Here is a 21,187-nt window from a genome sequence, read left to right as displayed (position 1 = left end):
TGACATCATTGTAATATTTATTTAGTGATCTTTTCAAGTGTATGTGCAACAAAACATGCTTATTTCACGATATAGCTTACTGTATTGCCTATTAAGTAATCCAATCTCAAGTATGGGTGCACCTGATTGACTTTACGTGGGGCTTGTAGGGAGTGCATACAGCTTACTAGAGGCAAATCACTAAATAAAATGTCCATATTTAAAGTAGTTGGAGATTTTGCATACAGCTAGCATATAGATAATCAATAAAGAAACATCCATATTATTGTACTTTTATCGAGGGAATACAAGCGTCTAATCATTCAAGCTACATCCATATATATTACACATATAGGGAGTGCATGCAGCTGCTACAGTGGCTAACAAATGAAACAGGTCATTACATTATGTGTAGGGAGCGCATACAGCTTCAACAGGCATCAGTTAATTAAGAAATGTTTCAAGTTATGAATGAATAATATAAATGTCTCTTTACTGTAGAGTAATTGTATGCACTCCCAATGGGTACAATAGTGGACAAAAGTTATTTTTGTGCTTTTAGCCCCTAATTTTATTTATTTATTTTTAGGACTGATTTATGCATCTCCTTCAAGTGTAGCAAATATAAATGTCTCTTTTCTGATTATTGATTTGACGCAGTTACCACAAGGACAATAAAAGGTTTGATTAGTAGCTGTTAGCACACTTTAAAGGTACGTACTGTGAAATAAATGTGGATATCTGTAGTCCCATTTACTTGCAACAAGTGGATTCAGATGATGTCTTTTCTCCAAGTATTTGTATGCTCTCCCTACCAGTACTAAGAATATGAATGTTGGCTAACTGATTCCTAACTGTGCAATCTGTATAACAACAGTAAATATGGATGTTTGTACTATAATAAGTATCTGTATGAACTTCTTCCAAGAATGTAGATACTTCTATACTTTTTTCATTACTAGCTGTATGCACTCCCTTCAAGTACATATGGATGTTGGTTCACTGATTAGTTATGGAAATATAGCAGCTTGTGTTGATTAGGATGAGCAGTAGAAGCGGGAGGGACGCTCCTGGACCACAGACAACAAAAGACACACACAAACATAACTTGCACATTTCATGTCACTCATTTAAAATGCATTGTGCATTAAATTACCTATGATGTGTCCTTTACTAGAAGATGCTTTAGCTGTGAAGACATTTGTATTACACAAAGACATTCAAACTTAAATTGTTTCGCATAAACTGAGGCATTTGAGTGGTTAAACATTTCCAAAATCGCTGTATCATACCTTTGATGAAAAACTCCGCAGTCAGGACGCCTCCTTGCGACTCTGCTTTCGATGCCAGCCTCTTGGCCGGACAAGGACTCTTCACAATGGACAAAACGCAACGTTAAGGACAGTCTTCCTGAACCGAGACAGTCTTACTCACGGGCTGACAGACGAGTCGTTCGCTGTCGCACACGCGGACCTCGCAGTGGAGCCACACGGTGGACACTTTCTCCTGACCTCGGAAGCGGAACGAGTTGAACTTGAAGGTGGAACGGCTATCTTTGGCGTTCTCGAAAATGTTCACGGTGTCGTCCGACGGGCAGCTGAAGGAACCCGAATGAAAAGATGAAGCCAAAACGACAAGACAGAATCAGTCGGATATTTTTTTCAGGGTCGCATCACTTGTTGCTAGGCAGAATTCAACACCTGTTGATGATGAGACTCCACCTCCTTCTGTCAGTGGAGTAGGGCGTAGGCGTCGCCCAGCAGTTTTCTATAACCACGCGGAAGCGTCCGCTCAGCCCTTTGGCCTCCACGCCGACGAAGACCTCCGAGCCGATCTCGGAGGTATCGATCACGTACGGCGCCTCTTTGGCGTACAAGAATTTGGCATTCTGGGGGTGGCACATTCACATCACCGACCATCGCAAGCCTCAGCATCTTTCCAGGACTCACCGTGAACACGCCCATGGACAGCTGTGACATAAAAGAGCCCGAAGTGCCGTTGCTGACGTAGACGGTTGCCACTCTGGTGAAAGCAGAAACACTTTAATCCACGTTTGACTAATTGGAAGTTTTTTTTCTGACCTCTGGCTGAAGACGGCGTTGTTGACCAGGTAGCTGGCGCGGTACACGCAGCTGAAGGTGTAGTTGACCGGCTGGTTCCTGAGCGTCAGGGAGGTGTCGTTGGACACCACTGAGTTGAAGAAGATGTAGCGGGCGTCTTTGCCGGGGACGTACTGCACAGGACCAACCACAGTGGGTGTTTCCACTTGTGCTGAAGGGTACTTCAAAAACAACTGAACTGGAGCATCGTTTGGCACCACATTTTTAAAAAGTATAAAAGTACCATTTACCATTTTTTGCATAAATATCTGATGTTACAACCTGCGGCTTATAGTCCAGTGCGGTTTATATGTGACAACTTTTTTTTTTTTTTTTGCTCCATTTTTGCTGGTGAGGCCGAAAAATACGGTAAATGCCCCAGGCAGGATATAAACTTTTACTGGGCAGTAACTAACAGGGATGGGCCAGGAGTGTTATGAAATACAGCACGGTAAACGGGGAGAATGCGCTGCCGGCCTCCATTATAGTTAGGCAGCAATTGTCATGAGAGGACAGTCTTGTTCAGGACTTGTTCTAAGTGTCCTAACCCCAAACCAAAGCCAAGATGTCTAACCCTAACCCAACCCAAAGCCTAACCCAACAAAACCCTCCTAACCCAACCCCTAACTTTTTTTACTGTATGTGCGGGGGCGAAGGGGTGCGCTATGGAATGTGAAACGGGTATGTTTGGCCGAAAGAATTTGGGAAAGGCTGTTTTGCTTGTAGGTTTGCTATGTTTGCCTGTTTTTGTCAGATCAAAGTGGGTCAAGCAGCAGCAAGCCCCCGTCCTCCCCACAATGTTGTAATGGTGGCTGCACTGGGCTGATTTTGGCCACCATTCAAGAGTCGCGCCGGCGTCATGCAGCGCCGCTCCGACTGTGCGCAGGAGGCGAGATATTTGGCAGTAGCCGCCGAAGAAGAAACAGAAAAACTTTCCTTTTAAAGTCAAGATGGATGTAAAAGGCGCTGTCATCCAGCTGAAAAAACTGGACTCGCTATAGTGCAGGCCTCCAGCGGTGAGAACAATTAGCATGCTAGCGCATCAGCGCCTGAACTTCTTGCCTCACCTCCGACTGGGTGCCGCAGTATGAGTGGTTCTTGGGCGTCAGGTCCGGGATGATGAAGCGGTAGTAACCAGAGCTATGCACGCCTGTAGCGCACACACCCCCCAGGGAGAGCTGCTCCATCTCCCAGCCGTACGGACACTCGGGCACGTTGGCGATAATGGCGTTGGGGAAGCACGACACCATCACGTAATCTGAAACGTTAGATAAAGCACTGCTCTGTTTGCTTGGCATTCTGGGGCAGAAGCAACTACCACCCCACACAGGAAAGAACATAAAAAAAAAAAGAAATGTTTCTGCTACTGACTAACCAAAAAAAAACAATAACTAGATAACCAATAAACTGACAAACTATAAATCTAACATCTATACTAGCATCAAACTACGTAATCAACAAACAACAATGTCTAAACAACGTTTAGCTTCGTCATCTTACTAACCTACCAATAAACCAATTAACCACCTAAATAAAAAAACGATTCATCAAATGAAGCAATACATAAACCCGGTAACTACAAATGTTCTACCACCAACCGTCAAAATAACCAACTAACTAAAAAAAAAACAAGCACTTAACCGACTAACCTCAAACTAACATACCAACTACCCAACTGACAAACCAACCCAACAAAATGAGTAACTAGCCAATTGGAAAACATTTATTCCTCTAACTAACATGCCAACTATCAAATTGAGCCTACTAAAAAAGTAACTGGCCAACTGACCAGCTAACAACTTACAAATCAAACAATAAATAAATTACCGAATAAAATTGGTCAACTGAACAACTAACTAAGCAAGCAACTGACATTTCTTCCCCCAACTAACATACCAACAATCACATTGAGTCAACGAAATTAGTAAATATCCAACTGACCAGCTAACAACCAACTAATCAAACAATAAACTACCCAATGAAGTTGGGCAGTTGACCAACTTACTAACCAACAGCCAAACAAACAAAGTAAAACCAACACAACAAACCATCAAACACCCATCGAACTTAAACTAACCAACTGAAAATTTACCACCTATAAAAGCCTACCTATCTCACCAACTAGACAACTAACCGGTAAACAAATGATTTATTCTCCAGGTTAACATACGAGCTGTCTCACTCATGACTCAATAAGCAATCAACCAATCGCTGAAGCATCCAAATAAACGAATGGCTAACCATCTAACCAATTAACCACTTAACTAACCAACAATGACAACAAGTCTTGCAAAAAAACGAACCAATAGAATGGCATGTTTTGATGAGATGTCGTCACCTGCTTTCTGCGGAACACAAGTCCACACCACAGGAAGCATCACAAGAAGAAAAGCGGCAGTCATGATTCCATGCGGGGAACAACTTCAACGATTGCGTTTGCTGTCAGAAGACCCTCACGTCTGCCCCTCCGGCTAGCATTTTATGCTTGCGGCGGGGCGAAGGTGGTCAACGTTCCCACCCGGAGACGTCCGTTGGGGGCCCGCCGACAAAAAGCCTTCTGTGCCGCTCGGACATTCACTTTTAAATGATCGCCATCTCTCGGGATGTCCGTCTTTTGTCGGGAACCGATGGAAATGTGCCACTTTGCTGCGGAAAACACACACAACAGAAGAAGCTTCTTTAACATCATGCCTCCAAAATGGTTCTTTTTATTTTGAAGAGTATTTGCACTTTTCAAAAAGAGAAATAAACACTTCGGGGTCACGGAAAGACAAGCAGTTTCCTTGTATTTTACCATAAAAAACACAAATCTGAAAATTTAGGAGGTGCTTGGGCACCCCCAAAAATGGACTAGAAACGTCCATGGTTCCAAATATTCCAACTGGATTTTTTTCATGGCCTAATTTGTCAATCTCTTTTATTTTAGAGTATAAAATAAATAATTGAATAGTGGCAGGATTCCATTTAGAAAAAAATACGATACTGCTGTTGGATGAAATTTGCATTTTTTCATATCAGACATTTACAAAATATTCTTAAAACAATGACAATGGGAACATTTTGAAGAAAAATAAAAGAATGATAAGACGAATGATGATTGTGCTTGTACATTTTTTGTCCACAAATAGGCGCAAAATGTGTTGGATGTAGAGACAGGCAAGATAAAACAAAATCAGTGCAAAAAAATAAAAATTCAGAATTTTTTCACGCTTGAAACTGATTAACAAAGAAAATGATCATCAAAGAGGAACATTTCCACAAAATGCCCAAGCAGTGCACAAGATTTCTGTGTCCCCAATATTACGTCTGAATATTCACTCAAGGCTTCGAGTGAGAATTGGATTCCTCCGAGGACGGTGGCATCTCAGTTGATTAACATCTCAATGCGGCGCGCCGATAGCATCGAAACATCTCGCATCATCTTACAGAACATATCCAACCCGCTCACGGACTCCACTTATAAAAAAAAACAAAGCGTGACTCATTATGGGACGCGTTCTGTTTTTTATTGGTTCTTTTGGAGTACAGCAGATGTGTGTTGCTATGACAACAGGTTAGTGTAGTGCTTGAGGGCAAAAAGAAAAAAAACATAAAAACGACTTTTATATACACAATCCTGTACAATGGATTTAATAAATAAAATTAGTATTGAGCTTGGTGTTAGCCTTTGGGAACTTGGCACGTCCAGCTTGTGCGTTCCGTCTGGTAAATAAAATCCCTCCTGGAAGACAACCAAGATCAAGTTAGGTCACGTTGATATGCTTAATGAGAAATCCACAAAAGTCAATATTTGTCGCTTGATATGATTTCTGTTTGTTTTATATATATATATATATATATATATATATATATATATATATATATATATATATATATATATATATATATATATATATATATATATATATAAATTCTGTATATTATATTAACAAATATATATATTTTAATATTGTATAAATGTATATTATATTAATAAATATTATAGTAATAAATTAATATTTATAAAATTAATATTCCTTGCATGCGGCCCTCAAACAAAAGAGTTTGGACACGCCTGGTCTATGTAATTAAAAGTTGATTTAATGTACATTAATAAAACAAAGTATGGGCAGATGTTTTTTTTCTGAATTTTATGTAATTGAGAGTAAAAAGTCATTTACTTTTGTAGTTAAAAATATTTTTAGTATTTTTAGTGTTAGGGTTAGGGTTATAGAATATAAATAATATAGATGAAGAATAAATGTCCATTGCAGTGGACACAAATAGATTGGATCTCAGGAGAATATATAAGCTAGAAATTAATGTCTGCATTTAAGAAAAGATGCATCGCCAAGTTTTTTTTTTTCAAATGGTCTGCTTTAACTCATTCAATTCCAAAGACGTGTTTTTACATTTTTTTTTTTTTGTTTTTTTTTAAGAGTCCAGACATTGAAGCCCTGGTAGTCGTTTTTCATTTTTTTCAAGTATTTTGCTAGAAGGGGGCCGAAAAATGGCTGGTAATTGACTACTTTGAGTATTCAAGTATTAAAGAAATCAAATACTTCGGTGTTGAAGTTCTACTGTAACAATTACTTTAGGTACTAAATTACTAAAGTAATTGATTATTTGAGGTAATTGTTTCTTTTTGTTTTAAGTAGCTGGATGTCTGGACTCTTAAACAATACTTCTGCAATACTCACTCTCTCCTATGTGGGGCGATGTTCTCCCGACACAGCAGCCCCTCATCACAGGGGCAGATTTGGTTGATGCTGAACGCCAGGCCGCCGTCCGGGACGTAACAGCCGTCGCCGCGCATCAGCCGCCGCTTGCACACGCGCTCGCCGTGGTGACGGGCGCAGCACATGGACGCCCCGCAATCTCGGTCCACCTTGCATCGAGCGCCTGAAGAAAAAAAAAAAACGGGGTCGCTTTTGTTTCCTGGTTTGCGATTAGTAATTGAAAATAGATTTAGAAATTCTTTCACTTACCCTCTTGCCCGTCGGGGATACTGCGGTGACATTTGCCGAACATGCAGCTGAGGCCGCGGACGCACTGGGCGTCCCTGCGGCAGTAGTGCCCCTCCCCTCGGAGCGGCACGCACACGCCAAAATGGCGGTCGCAGGAGAAGCCTCGCCCGCAGGCCCTGTCGTGGTCGCACGCCACCTGCGGACGAGCGTGACGCGTTTTTTGCCAAACTTGCATTGAATTTGAATTCAAAAATCCCAAATCTTACCGCGGTCGCTCTGGGAGGAGGCGCCACGTCCCGCGGCGCCACGGGTCCGTCTTTGGGTGGACCGTGCGGCATGTTTAGCATCCACGCCCAAATGTGCGCCTCGGCCCTCGCGAAGCACAGACACAGGCTCGCCATCCACACGTTGGGCAACATGGCCGAAAAAACGGATTCAGGTCAAGGTGACGGCGAGACCAGCTTTACGACTTGCGGTCAGTCGTCCCGGCGGCGGGCGGGCGGGCGGTTGCAAATATTCAGACGTCAGCAAGTGACAGTGACCTGGCTCCTCTTTCACTTTTATAAGGCTCCAGCTGGACCCCCCCCCCCCCATTCTCCCTTCCACCCACCCACAAGTCTGTTTGTCCATGTAGTGAGGGAGGAGACAATTAGTTGTTAATGGATTAGCTAAGACGCCCCCCAGAAGACGTCCCAGAAAAGCTGACAACGGCACGTTTTGCTGAGTGACAACCCCCCCCCCCCCCCCCTCAAAATAACAATTTGGGGCCCCAACCGCCCCCCCAGCTCAGACCCCATGCCGAGAGCAATTTGCTGGAGCGCACCCTGCAGACGACCCCATGATCTCATTAAATGTAATTACCATCAGCTATTAGTTCTCAGGGGGGGGACAGAGGAGGGGGGGGGGGGGTGCAAGCAGGGATGAGAAACTTTTCAGATTCTCTTTTTTTAATTCTCAATTACACATTGTTTAAGTTGTAACAGTTTTTGTTGCCTTTTGTGACACTTTTTGGGCAAAAAAGTGTTGAAACAAGTAATATTTGTTTTGTACTAAAAATCAGATTTGTTCAATAACTTATGGTCCAACTAATATACAAAGTTGGTAAACATTTTTTTAAACCTAAAACTGTTTCATGTATAATGCTGTTTAAAAATAAACATAACACTGGGATGGAGACACAAAATACGTATTATTTCCCTCTAAAAAGTTTTCAAGTGGAATAATTAAAATAATTATGATTATATTAGGGCCTTTGGGACGACAATAATTCCTACTGCACTGATTTTATTACAATAATAATTTGGCGTAGTGAAAATGTCTTAAAAAAACAGCCATAAATTGTCCAAATTATATTATTTGTATCTATTATTTTCCTGAAAAATGATTCATCCAATTGAATTAAAGTGACACTTTGCTCTTTGACAGTCATTTTTTTTAATCTAGTCACATTGCTTCTATAAGAATGATTTTAGAACTTAACAGAAATGCTGAAATATCCCTTTAAAATTCTCTAAAAGTGTCATTACGCAAATATTTGCGTTTTCCGAGCCCAGTTGGTCATGCGGCTACTAAACAGTGTTTCACAGTATGTTAGCAACGATCAGTATTTGCATCCCCACCCAATAAACTGCCCCAAAAACAAATTGTCTGCTAATTGTTGATTAGCATTCATTCCCACAGACTGATGCCGGGATAAGTCCGGGGCTCATTTGCATATCGCCTGCGACAGACGGAGGTGATCGCTATCCTGCGCCGGCTACTTAAGTCCTTTATCAAAACATGCTAACACAGACTAATGACGTAATTGCAGCTCAATTAGGAAACACAATGGGCACAACGGGGACCCATTAGCGAGATGTAAATATCGCCGCCGTGACCGAAAAGTTGCAATTCTTGTGTATTGTGAAAAATGCGTGGAAAAATACGCGGGTGTGTATTTTTACAAACGCCCCTTTGGATACAAGAACAACAACAAGGATGCTGATGTCGCTTCCCTCCGCTTTTCACCCCCCCCCCCCCAAAACCCGGCATTCTTGTTGCCCATTCGTAGTGACACCAAGATGGCCCCCGGCTTGTATTTGTTTAGCCGGCAGATAAGTGTCTGTCCGCGGTGGTGAACACGCTCCCCCGGTGGTTGTGACTCCGCTAATGACGTCCCTAATGAACGCGCTCCGTTTCTCAATCAACGTGGCAGCGAGGACATGTCATTTGGAGGGGAGGAGTGCAACAAATAAAACCCTTAAGGGCAGGGTGATCTTTGCCCATTGTAATGGACCTTGACCCCCCGCAGGGAGCCATGAATGCCGGCCGTAGTGGAGCGGGCGGGCGGGGGGGGAGTCTGCCACCCTTATTGACCCGCCCTGAAATCAAAACAATGCACATTTTGTACATTGTTGCACTATTTAGACTCATTTTGGAACTTTAAAAACGACTTTATAGGGAATACAGTATCGCAGTTAGGTATCGGCGTCCCGTAGGACCACGAAATACACATTGTTTTAAGTAGACTGTACATCTATTTTTTGAAAGTATCTAGATGCAGTTGATATATATATATATATATATATATATATATATATATATATATATATATATATATATATATATATATATATATATATATATATATATATATATATATATATATATATACTACATTTATATTACACCCACAATAGCACAGATCTTTACATTAAATTTACCATAATGTGGCTTATGAGGTTTTAGTGCAACAATCATGATATTTTCATTTACAAATCATGCAATCATGAGATAAAGATTTAAAAACATTGTTATACGACAAAGGTTATGAAGCTACTTATTTGCCTGTAAAATAGCATTCATTTCTCCTCACTTTAATGTCACATTGCACCTACAACAAAAAATAATTGAAAGCACATTCAGCTGTCACTGTACTGAGTGTTAATATTTTACTTTATTATACTGAGGGAACTTTTTCCCATTGAAATATTTGCTCTTTAATTGACAGCAAACTAACATGCTACTCTTCAGATGTGTCATTAAAATGAAGCTCAAGTTGACCGCAGAGCAAACAAAACAAATCTGGTTTAGTTTCCCCGGCAAACATTTGATGTTTGTCATTATTGTCGTCAGAATTTGTACTTGTCTTGATGATCCATCACTTTACAATATTGCTGAAGAATGCAGAAAACCACATGACACACTTCCAGAAAATATTTCAAGGTATGCCTGTATATCAATGTCAGGGTTCTTTGATGGACCTAACCTGTCTTTTATTTAAGCCCCGCATGTCGGTGCTGCCTTTCGTCTCAGTCGGTACTCGATAGCCTGTTTCCAATTGGGACAAGAAAGTGGAGTGCGATTCCCGCCGTAATGGGAACCAGCCCCGCAACTTTCGCCGGTGCCAAGATCGGAAAGCTGCGAGGAGAGACGAGGACCGAGAGGACAACGCGCTGTAAGCCGTCGCAAATCAAGGAGACTTCCATCAAAACTCTGACAGCACACCAACAGTGAGTCAATATCGGGACACCCGAATGAGTCGCCAGACATTGTTTGGTCATGAGCGCACATTTGGATGTCATTTGCGCGACTTGCGGAGAGCTATCAAAAACAAGAGACAGATTTGCCCATCAATAAGCTAATATGACATCATAACCCGCAATCTTATCTTGGTGACCTCACCAAAACAGAGATCTACAGAGATTAAGTGCAATTAACCTCAACATGGCAGTTTGTAAGACTATAAAGGCGGGTAGTTTGAGACTAGAACTTTCTGTGAAGCAAGGCACCATTCAATGCTCTGGTAAACAGAAGTACTCAATAGGACTTGAACATTTACGCAGTATTTTCTCAAAAACACCCTAAAACTCTCCATGGGCTTTGCTATATAAGCATAAAATCTTACCTATGGCATCCCAAAGATAGATAGATTGTGTTATGAACCAAAGGGGCGTAAGAAACAGAAGATAGCTGCTGGTTGCCGGAGAAATTTTCGGTTGCTTGACCTATTCGTGGAATCTCGCAATGATCTGGGACAAGACACCACTACCCAAAGGAAAACCATAAAATCTTTTCCAGAACACCCCAGATATCCATGATGAGTTTTGCTAATAACCAAAGAGTTTGAAGTTACTGAACAAGAAAGCTACCAGAGAGATCCCGGGTCACTTGAGCAAGGCATCAACAATTCATGACATTGCCAACTCAGACTGAAACACTTGCGTATTTTTTTCAAGAACACCTTAGGTTCTTCTGAGGATTGTTCGATGAAAAAGAAGCAGAGGCAAATCGCTAAGATAGCGGCTAGCTGTAGGTGGTTAGCAAGGAGATATTTAGTGTAGGACACAAGACCCTCAAATGCTCACTCGAACCAAAACTACCAGATAAAGTCTCCACCAGAATACCCTGCATGAATTTTCTTACAAACTAGCAAAAAGCACAGGCTACAGACCGAGACATTTGCTAGCTAGCATCGAGTTAGCATCGAGATGTTGTGCAACTTGAGCAAAACACGGCACCCATGTTCAGGGATAGCACCCCCCCTCCCCAAATTAAAATTACAGTATAAAGTCTTCCTGCGTGATCGGGATTTTTCTGTTTAAAAGAATCGTCCAAAATTTGTCCATTGGAAAAAAAAAAGTGGTCATCTTTGATGCGTCACCGTTTACAGGTGGTCTCCATCAGTCCATGTGGTGTTTTGGCTTCAGCAAAACATGTTTTCTTCCAAAACATCATCACGTTTGTTTCGCTTCACACGAGGGGGGTAGCCCCTCCCAAACTTCAAATTTTTTTGGCCCGCTTGTCTCTAAACGAGAAAAAATATTTCCTCCTCGTGCAAACAGTCAGAGAGCGAGCTGTGCGGAGAGAGGAAAAGAGAGAGAGGAACCAGAGTCTCCTCACTCGAGCTGTTTTGTCAACTCTCCCGCTGTCATGGAGCCGCCGGCCCAGATGTTCCCCTGAGGGAGCTCGGAGAGGAGCTGCGGCGGCGAAAACCTCGGACAAGGTGAGGGGAAAGTAAGCCTGCGCGAAGCGGAGCGGAAATCGGGACCAGCGAGCGGGGAGCCACGACGAGGCGGCCGGACATGGAGCTCGGGGGGCTTTTCCTCGTCTGTCTCCTCCAAGCTCAGCTGGGGACCCTGTGGTCTCGTGAAGGTAAGCCCGGACATGCTCCCGCATATGCGCTGATACCGATCCTGTTCCAGATCACATTTGGAAGATGAGATGTTTTTGGTGGGTCGGATTAAGACGGAAACCAAATTACTCTGAAGTCATAGTGAATTCGAGCTGGGGATTATCTTTAACCCTAACCCTAAACCGGTGCCCTGAATGCAACATTAAACTGACCGTAAATCCAAAACTAAAATGACTCAAACCCCAACCAAAATTTTCATCAGGACGTCATTTATGATAGCTCTCAATCTGTTCATCTCATCACCTTCCACATTTTTTGCGTCTCCTATGGGGAAGCCGCCCTGTGTACCACTTACCTTCTGCGTGTGCATGTACAGTATGTATTTCTGTTCTCCTTGGAGATCCGGTATTTTTAGCCAGACCCCGTTCTTCTTCAGCTCCTCCTCCAACAAATCACTGATGCTCCACTTTCTTCCTCTGGCCTCCCCCGTGATCCCCCTCCAACCAACTTCAACCATCGCTAGTCCACCAGAGTTCCTTAGCCCATCCATGGCACCAACATAATATTCATTGGGAGCCCATTTCTCACAAATTGCAAAACAGCTGATGCTTGAGCCATAGAATATTATAACAACGCTTACTTTTAGGTGTCAAACTTTCAACCGCATCTGCAAAGACTGATGCATGTCCAGGTCTAAGGGGACCCAGATGACATAAGCGTAAAAGCTTGATTTCCAGATTTTACAGATCATTACCTCCATTTCCATCAAGCGGTCCAACCTAACTCAACTCACTTTGCTTCTATTAAAGCAATATTTTCCACCTCACACCCCCAAAACAAAAGAAATGTATGTCTAAGAACGTCAATATCTGAGAAATGTACATCAAAATTCAAGCTAGTAGCTAGCTAGCTTGTATGGCCTTTGTTAAAGGGAAGTTGGATAATGGTAACTAAATATTCCAGCAATAACTACCAACAAATAAATCGATAACAATGGAGGGCATTTAACCTGCATCGGGGGTCTCTTCAATCCTTGAAACAAACCCCATATCCTATTCTAAACCTACCCTAACCACCTAAACCCTAACCTCAGACCCGAACCCTAAAACATAATTCTAACCCTACTTGTGACTTAGCCCTCTCCTTTCCCTGACCTCCGAACCTTGCAATTTCTCAAAGTCAAGGTCATAAAAACTCAACTGGTCCGATAAGCCATTTGTTAACCGCAGATTCCACTTAGTGCTGTTATTTATTGTCAGCGTGACCCACCAGAATAGATGTAATCCCGGTAAAAATTATATCTGATTGTGAAACATGTCAAAATAAACCTTGCGCAACACCCAGTTTATCTTCAATAAAAAGCAAAGCAAACAAAACGGACAACTAGACCCTGATAAATCCATCACCTGAACCCAACAGTGATTTCAAGCTGCTTTCCAAGTTACAATTTGTCCTTGTTATGACTTGAGCCGCCAGCAGTCTGGTGTTTTTGTGGCCTCGGCCCACGCCAAGAGCACCTCTGCACATCTTGTAACAGATCACCCACTCACTCGTACGCCGCTCCAACCGCATCCGAGCCTGACGACAATCAATTTTTTTCCATCCTGCCGAACCTTAAGTGCCCTTCGCGCGTCCTTTCTTTGAGTGTCTTCAAAGCCTTCACCTCTTTTTGGGAGGAAATGTATTTATCATCTTTGGATTTGGGGGCTTCCAAACAGCCGGAAAGCACATCAGCTTTTGTTTCAGCCCAGGAACTTGGCAACGTTTTTTTTTCCGTGTTTAAAAACACTTGTGCGGCCTTTAAAAAAGCTGAAAATGTAACTTTTGTCAACGTCAACAGAGCAGACTGATAAATGGTTCTACCCGACGATTCAAAAGAATTTCAACTTTTTGAAAAACACGCTTAAAAAATAGATACATAAAGTTTATCTTGACTGAGATGATGTGAACTACTAGCTTCATTGTGAGGTTATCAGGAGCGAGTCCAAAGTGAATATTACCGCCACCTAATGTTTAAAAGTAGGATAACATCACGCATGGTCGTCTGGACTTTTCTGACCGTTTGCCATCATTATTGACGCACCGAGTGAGCACATGTCGGCCAGACTTTTCCCATAAGCCCGACCCACTCCTGAACTCCACTTCGCCCCTTTCTTCACCGGACTTTCACCCCCGCACACATGCGGGCTGCCGGACAAGCGTCTAAGTCAACACCACAAGTTTATTAAGACTTCTGCAAGCTTGGACATTAACAAAACAAAAATAAAAAAATCCGTAATCGCCCACTATTACCGAAGTTAGGGACTGAGTCAACAAGAACAAGAGAGTAGATTGATAGCCCTCCAAATAGGCTCAAAATGGGACATATCAACTCATTCGCTGCCATTGACGACTATAGACGACGTAGATCAGTTTTAATTGGTCTGGCAGTAGTTGTGCTTCACTTTTTAGAGCTTCTTTGCTTTGCGCTTTTGTTTTTCAAAAGACCGAGATTATTTGTGCTGCACGCTCAGACCTGATGTGGAGTCTTAAGTAGTCTAACAGCCTGTTAATGCTCGGTCTTGTTCAGATGCAAATGAAAGCACTTTATTGTAATAGTTTAAACTGCACATATACTACATCTCAGAGGCTTTCAAATGCACTGATTTTCAAAAAACAAAGGAAAAGTGCCAGTAACAGGCAGTGTGAATTGGATTTATCAAGTGCTGTCCCGCCTCTTCAGCATTTGAGTCCCAATGAGCGCTGTCAATGTGACCCAATTAGAATTCTCTTGTTGAGCAGATCTCACTGCGTCGTCATCCAAAGCCTTCAAATGCATGTCACCATTTGTCTTTTTCCAATCAGCATAAATGGCTTACTGTGACATGCAACACATGTCTGGTTTTCTGGCTCCCAATGTGCCCTAGCTAATATGTTTATGTTGCTCTCCTTATATTCTCAATAAAATAGCAGTCAGTTAAACGAATAAGATAATATTGCAAACTGCTGATTAGCATGCATTATATGTATTTAAGGGGGTCAACAGTTTTCGCTCACCAGTAAAACTCTACTGAATCCTCCAACACCCAAAAAGAAAAAGAAAAAGCTTGTTCGTGTGAGTTTGGCTACCGGATGTCAGAAGTCCCATGAACTAAAAAGAACCGTTAATGACATCTAGCGGTGGTGTCAGACATTGCATTCATCACACGCAAGCCACCGTGAAAGTCGACTTTTGCAACAGAAAACTCTGCCCTGTTGGCACATGGCAATTAAGGAATTGTTTTACGATTTTCCCTGTTACTGTGCTGAGTGCAAAACACACGCCCACGCATAAATTAAAACTTTCAACGCTCCACCTTAAAAACAGTGGACTCCGTCCCTGGAAAGCAAACCAGAAGGAGACGATAAAAAACAGATGTAACCGCAAACTCGGAAGGGTGTCAGTGTGGATTTCAAGCTCTTGTACCTTTTCAAATTAGATTTCTGGAGAAATTTGAATGGAATTTAAAGGGGATACTGCTTTTTGCAGACGCGGAGAGCGGGACGCCTCCAGAGAGGAAGAGCAGCTTCCAGAGGCCGAAAGGCGCCCGCAGTGCGCCTCCAGCGCCACAGCAGGGAGGAAGACTGGACATCACCTTCCTGCCTGACAACATGAGCCATATTGTGGTGAGGCTCAACATAATTTGAACTTTGTCCAATTTTTCTATTTTGCGGTACTTTGGCGCAACCTGTTCTCTAAAGTCGCAAATTAAGCGATACACTTCCAAATACAAAAAATGTCTCACCTTTCAATGAATTTTTTACTGTTTTTCACTACGGTCAGCAGCATTTATCATTGTCCGTGGTTATAACATAAATAGCAGCTTCCGGAGGAGTGCCACCCCCATGTAATATCATTTCATGATAACTAGACCTACAGTTATATTTAAAACATACCGTTGCTCGTTAAAAACACATTTATTTGCGAGTTTTTGAAATTGTTACATTTAATTTATTGCTTTTTAATGAAAAACGGTCTAAGTCTTACACATTGTCCCTTTAAAGAATCTAATTCATAATACATTCTGTTTTGATTAGTTTTACCAATTTATTTCATCAATCCTACTAATAATCTTTAATTAATAATAAAACACTGAACTAGTGGGTATTTGCACACTTAGAATGTTTTTTTTTTTTTGTCAATATGTGTTTCAACTAGGGGATATGTTCCAAAGAAAAAAATGCAAACAGTTAATTTTTTTTTCAATGTGTGTGTTGGGGATGGAGCGACCCCCGATGGAGCAACAAAAAAGAACAAGAATAATAGTAAAAATAGTATGAGAAGGCAATTATCAAAAAGGCGACGACTGACGTCCCATTTTCACGTATTTTTCACAAATGTCTTTCTTCTAGCTCTTATTGGCCAAAACTGACATTTGGTTATGAGCGATATTGCCGCCTGCCAGGAAATAAAGAATTCTGAGCTGTGTCTAATTGTTCAAAATGGCCTGAACTTCTGGCCTCACGCAGCGTCAAGCGTCTTGTACTTTTCCTTCTTTTGCTCCGAATGGAAAAACAGAGCAGAGCTAATGCCGGCTGACATGTGAAGCACTAGCAATGACTCACTTGGACACCGATGAGCGCTGGACGGCCAAGTGCCTGTTTAACCCTTGTGTAACATTTTGTCCAATCCTTTGATCTTTACACCAAAGGACATTTCACGAGCATTAAAAGAAGACGCCGGGGAGCTGAAATTTCACCCGGGAGAATCATGTGGAAGAAAATGACCCCAAAATAGTCAAAAGACAGCACAAGGGTCAAGGGAGGGACTAGGGACTAACTGTCATGCAACTGGAATGCCCATGAATGCCCCTTGACTAGAAATCCCAGGAAGTGTCGATGCAAATGCACAAAGTGGGTCGCAGGCTGTATGTGGAGCAGCGCTGCGTTTAACTGTTCTACTTTTCATGGCTTTCTGACACCTCTGACAACGGCGCGCATCAATAACGATGTTGGTCACATCACAACCTACTTGCGACGTATATACGGTCCTCACCAAGGGCAAAAATTCACATTCCCCTTATATTGACGTGAAAGGACAGAGAATTGTGTGAAAAAACTCTGGAAAAAGAAACTGGCCCACTCAAAAGTAAAAGGTAAAAATGCTCTGCTGTCAATTATGGTCAATGGGTTTTGATGACGGCACAAAAAATAGGACCGTGTCCAGTCATCTGTGAAGAATGTCCTTAACTCATTTGATCACAAAGACTGTAGACATTCAAATGCAGGTACTTATTGATATTAAGTGTTTAATTAGCCAAAGGGTCTGAAATTGCCTTTAGTACTTCCATCCATCCATTTTTTTAGAGACGCTTATTCTCACAAGGGTTGCAGGCTTGCTGGTGCCTATCCCAGCTGACTTTGGACAGTTGGCGGGGGAATGTACTCAAAATATTTCTAGTATTAGCACGGCTGTCGAGCTGCATTTTGTTGCCAGGAGGACTCGCAGCGCTACTACAGCTGGCAGAGTTTCGGCCCGGACGACGGGCGTACCAAAGACCTGTGGGTGGACTTAGACTCATTGCACAAGAGCCAAGTCCGAATCCACGGCATCCTATCTAACGCACACCGGCAGGCGGCGGTGAGCGGCGCTGCAAATACACGCGAGCCCATTAGAAAGCGTGACACTGATTATGTTTCCTTTTTCTCAGAGGGTAGCACTTTCATTTGATTTTCCATTTTACGGACATTATTTGAGACAAATTATCGTCGCAACTGGTGGTGAGTTAGAAATTATGTGTGTATGTATATATATGTATATATTTTTTATGATTACAAATATAATTTCCTGGCGCTAGCTGGCTAGCAAATGAAAATTGTTCTCATCCCCCAAGGTTTCATCTTCATGGGGGAGATTACCCATCGCATGCTAACAGCCACCCAGTACATCGCCCCCCTCATGGCCAACTTTGACCCCAGTTTCTCCGTAAACTCCACCGTGAGGTATTCAGATAACGGTAGGTAAGCGCGGTTAGCCGAGCCGCTCGGTAGCTTTTGAGACTATGCGAAAAAGCTGAAAGGAGGGAATTTTGGCGCATCCAGGTCATCTATTTGTGGTCCAGTGGGACAAAGTGCGGTTAAAAGACCGAGAGGCCGAAGGAGCGTTTACGTTCCAGGCGGCGCTGCACAGAAACGGAACCGTGGTTTTTAACTACAGAGAGGTGAGTTTTTTTTCCGCACGTGCGCGTCTGAATTCAGCTTCTATTCAGAACCAAACTAGAGTGCGCAATCGTGAATGTTCTTTAGATCCCGGCGCCCGTGGAAAGGATTAACTCGACGGAGCATCCGGTAAAAGTGGGAATGTCCGACGCGTTCATGGCATACGTCCCATCTACGCAGATTGCAGGTGAGCGCCTAATTTTCTGAAACGCTCCATCCCGAAATATTTGTGGTACATAAAGCGTTTGCCTTGAAGAAACGAAGCAGAGGACCATCTACGAGTATCACCGTGTTGAAATCAACACCACCACGATAGTCAGCGGATCAGCATTTGAGTTCACGCCGCTTCCCAGTAAGTTAAAAAAAAAAATGACAGGAAAAGAAAGCCTCCATTTTTCCAGTAACTCATTTCGCATTTCAGCTTGTCTTCAACACACGACCTGTGACCTCTGCTCGGGCTCCAACCTGACAAGCGGATGCGGGTGGTGCAACACGCTTCAAAGGTACGAGCGCACAAGTCCCCTAAAGGGCGACTGGCGAGAAAAATTTCCGCTTCGATATCAGGTGTTCAGATGGAATCGATCGTCTTCGACAAGAGTGGCTGGATTACAACTGTCCGGAGGAGGTGAGAGACTCGCGAAACCTCCTTGTAGTCGATTTTCCTCAGCTAAGTCACGTTAATTATGGCGCGCAGGCTGAAAGCACGTGTGAGGACGACTACCCGGCGTCACCTGAGGAATCGACACTCTCCTCCTCTTATTCGTCCGCTGTCCCGACGTCATCTTCGGCAAAGTTCTTCAATGACGTGGTCACCAGGGGTGAGTTGACATGGACACGTTCTTCTATTACAGTGCTAACTAGTTATTTATGTATTTTAGTTTTTATAGAGTCAAACTTTGATTCATTTCGCACATCGTAGGTCTGGAACATATTTTACATGATAAACGGAGGTTCATATTGGAGCCCAACCAATTAATTGGGCGGTTATGGCCCATCAAATATCTGCAAAAATACAACGCGTTGTTCTGAAATTACATAAAATCGCAAATTCAATGCAATAAGAGAATAACAATTTTACTGATATTTTATTGTACGGTGCCTGTTGCCAGTGCGTCAAGCAAAAATTAGGCTTGCCAGCAGCATGGATTACTTTTAAGTATATATATATATATATATATATATATATATATATATATATATATATATATATATATATATTATATATGTATAAATGCTGATTTTTTCTCCCAAATCTCAACATTTGCCCCTAAAAATCCATGTTAGTCGAGCTTTAGTTCATATAATAACTTTGAGTCGCAAACTGTCCGTCTCTCCCCAAAAAGAGCCTCCAGAGCACACAAGGATGACGGAAAATGCGGCGATCATCGCCGGCGTGGTGGGGGCGCTCGTGCTGGTGGTGGCGTTGACCTTGCTGGCCGTGTACTACATCAACACGCACTCCACCTTGGCCCCGCCCTTCTACCTCATGCAGGTGAGAACATTCGTCACAGCTACTTTTCTTTATGTATTTTCTGCCGTAATAACATGGCTGTCATCGTGTACGATCAGCGACGGAGCAACAACTACTGGCCCGCTATGAAGTTCCGCAACCAGGACTGCCCGTCCAGCTACGGCGAGGTGGAGCTGACGGGTCACGAGAAGGAAGGGTTCATCGAGGCGGAACAGTGCTGCTGAAGGCAGCCATCTTGAAGGCGCTAACACGTGAACAAAAAAATCCACTCACCAATCATCTACGACCGTTTACGGCCTTCCCTGCGTCTCCTCGACATCACACACGTCATATGTCGCGAGGTCTGAAATGAAAAGAAGGAAAAAAAACATGAAAAAATATGTCAATGGACACTACCTTCACAAAGTATTGTACACTTCCCAGCTGCGGTTTTAATCTTTGTTTTCAAACCAAGAGAAATGTGTTGTTACATTATATTATTTGGGATAATAACCAATGATCATTAAGAAACTGACATATTTTCTGTGGTTTTATTTTTCACGTTTAATTGTCTTTATTAAAATGATTTCAGAGTTGACTGCTGCCACCTCCCAACACACAAACACGCACACAAGCACACACTCATTCATACTTGCATGCTAAGCTAATGTTTCAACCTTTATTGAGCAAGGTACATTTTTAAATCAAACAGCCATCACAGTAGAGCATCAAATAGAAATGTTATCGAAATATTTCATGTAAAATGTGCGCGAGGTTATTTAAACCAAAAGCTATTACAGTAACATGTAACGTCTGCCATCTAGCGGAGGAGCCTATAATTGTTCTGCTTGCCACTAGACATGGCGACGAGATATCGATGAACTCAAATCTTACATTTGTTGCACATTCATTATTTTCAGACCAATTGATAATGTCCTGCTTCAAAACTGATGATCTCTGACAACAACACAGTCTCTGGAAATGACTGCTGGTAAAAATGCGGACCCCACATTCAAATCCCTGATCCTAGTGAATATACGCGTTAAATAAATAGATAGCATTTTAATTAAAGCAAATATGAATTGTCATGAGGAGGGAAGAAAAAAAGAGGGGGCACCCGGATTTGAACCGGGGACCTCTTGATCTGCAGTCAAATGCTCTACCACTGAGCTATACCCCCATCTGACAGTGGGCGCGCAATTTTCTTAGTTAAAATAAAGACAAAACTTCATATCTCCAATAGATGGCGACATAATTCGAATGCTTTTTCGAAAAGCACGGTTACATTATCAAATTAGTACAACTCTTATTTTCTCGTCTTTCCTGGGGCCTGTGCCTTTTCTAAATAATTGTTTTATCATATAGTAACTGACGAAAAATTATGTTTGCAACAAACGAGATTTAACTTTCATTTTCGGTCCCT

At 42.4% G+C, this 21,187-nt stretch overlaps 3 protein-coding genes and 1 non-coding gene across 6 annotated transcripts; 1 reads left to right on the top strand and 3 right to left on the bottom strand.

Annotated features, from left to right (window-relative positions):
- Positions 1 to 105: 105 nt before the first annotated feature.
- On the bottom strand, positions 106 to 15,215 carry tectb (tectorin beta). The gene is made up of 10 exons (XM_088439886.1): positions 15,174 to 15,215; positions 4,417 to 4,724; positions 3,146 to 3,336; positions 2,061 to 2,212; positions 1,929 to 2,001; positions 1,680 to 1,867; positions 1,414 to 1,576; positions 1,272 to 1,350; positions 1,136 to 1,168; positions 106 to 1,049 (listed from the first exon to the last, which is right to left on the bottom strand). Exons 2-10 carry the CDS (start codon positions 4,478 to 4,480, stop codon positions 979 to 981), a joined length of 1,014 nt encoding a protein of 337 aa, XP_088296012.1. The 5' UTR covers positions 4,481 to 4,724; positions 15,174 to 15,215; the 3' UTR covers positions 106 to 978.
- LOC148409701 (dickkopf-related protein 3-like) lies at positions 5,575 to 7,540 on the bottom strand. 2 transcript variants are annotated; one of them, XM_088439513.1, is made up of 4 exons: positions 7,291 to 7,540; positions 7,046 to 7,220; positions 6,758 to 6,959; positions 5,575 to 5,799 (listed from the first exon to the last, which is right to left on the bottom strand). In XM_088439513.1, exons 1-4 carry the CDS (start codon positions 7,441 to 7,443, stop codon positions 5,739 to 5,741), a joined length of 591 nt encoding a protein of 196 aa, XP_088295639.1. In that variant the 5' UTR covers positions 7,444 to 7,540; the 3' UTR covers positions 5,575 to 5,738. The 2 variants fall into 2 exon arrangements, with proteins under 2 accessions (XP_088295639.1, XP_088295640.1); XM_088439514.1 differs by lacking the exon at positions 5,575 to 5,799 and having other exon boundaries at positions 6,754 to 6,959.
- LOC148409699 (plexin domain-containing protein 1-like) lies at positions 11,827 to 20,362 on the top strand. Of its 2 annotated transcripts, XM_088439884.1 has the most exons (13): positions 11,828 to 12,157; positions 15,646 to 15,782; positions 17,593 to 17,736; positions 17,807 to 17,876; positions 17,990 to 18,112; positions 18,198 to 18,316; positions 18,402 to 18,501; positions 18,571 to 18,666; positions 18,736 to 18,817; positions 18,879 to 18,939; positions 19,009 to 19,132; positions 19,658 to 19,806; positions 19,884 to 20,362. In XM_088439884.1, exons 1-13 carry the CDS (start codon positions 12,088 to 12,090, stop codon positions 20,007 to 20,009), a joined length of 1,401 nt encoding a protein of 466 aa, XP_088296010.1. In that variant the 5' UTR covers positions 11,828 to 12,087; the 3' UTR covers positions 20,010 to 20,362. The 2 variants fall into 2 exon arrangements, with proteins under 2 accessions (XP_088296009.1, XP_088296010.1); XM_088439883.1 differs by having other exon boundaries at positions 11,827 to 12,157; positions 18,571 to 18,817.
- Positions 20,363 to 20,872: 510 nt separating this feature from the next.
- On the bottom strand, positions 20,873 to 20,944 carry trnac-gca (transfer RNA cysteine (anticodon GCA)). The gene has a single exon. It is a non-coding gene; the product is annotated as a tRNA-Cys (tRNA).
- Between the last annotated feature and the right edge of the window lie 243 nt (positions 20,945 to 21,187).

The sequence above is a fragment of the Hippichthys cyanospilos genome, chromosome 17 (genome assembly GCF_059441005.1).
Source record: "Hippichthys cyanospilos isolate Australia breed blue-spotted pipefish chromosome 17, RoL_Hcya_1.0, whole genome shotgun sequence".
Classification (NCBI taxonomy): Eukaryota; Metazoa; Chordata; class Actinopteri; order Syngnathiformes; family Syngnathidae; genus Hippichthys; species Hippichthys cyanospilos.
This window is presented reverse-complemented; position numbering and strand designations above follow the sequence as displayed.

Coding starts and splice junctions, on each gene's coding strand:
- LOC148409699 (XM_088439883.1), top strand. CDS start 12,088: ATGGAGCTCGGGGGGCTTTTCCTCGTCTGTCTCCTCCAAGCTCAGCTG. Junction 17,737..17,806: donor ACGCACACCGGCAGGCGGCG/GTGAGCGGCGCT, acceptor CCTTTTTCTCAG/AGGGTAGCACTTTCATTTGA. Junction 18,502..18,570: donor CCCATCTACGCAGATTGCAG/GTGAGCGCCTAA, acceptor TTTGCCTTGAAG/AAACGAAGCAGAGGACCATC.
- LOC148409701 (XM_088439513.1), bottom strand. CDS start 7,443: ATGTTGCCCAACGTGTGGATGGCGAGCCTGTGTCTGTGCTTCGCGAGG. Junction 7,221..7,290: donor CTCCTCCCAGAGCGACCGCG/GTAAGATTTGGG, acceptor GCTCGTCCGCAG/GTGGCGTGCGACCACGACAG. Junction 5,800..6,757: donor ATCGCCCCACATAGGAGAGA/GTGAGTATTGCA, acceptor GTTGTCTTCCAG/GAGGGATTTTATTTACCAGA.
- tectb (XM_088439886.1), bottom strand. CDS start 4,480: ATGACTGCCGCTTTTCTTCTTGTGATGCTTCCTGTGGTGTGGACTTGT. Junction 2,002..2,060: donor AACGCCGTCTTCAGCCAGAG/GTCAGAAAAAAA, acceptor TGCTTTCACCAG/AGTGGCAACCGTCTACGTCA. Junction 1,577..1,679: donor TGGAGTCTCATCATCAACAG/GTGTTGAATTCT, acceptor GGGTTCCTTCAG/CTGCCCGTCGGACGACACCG.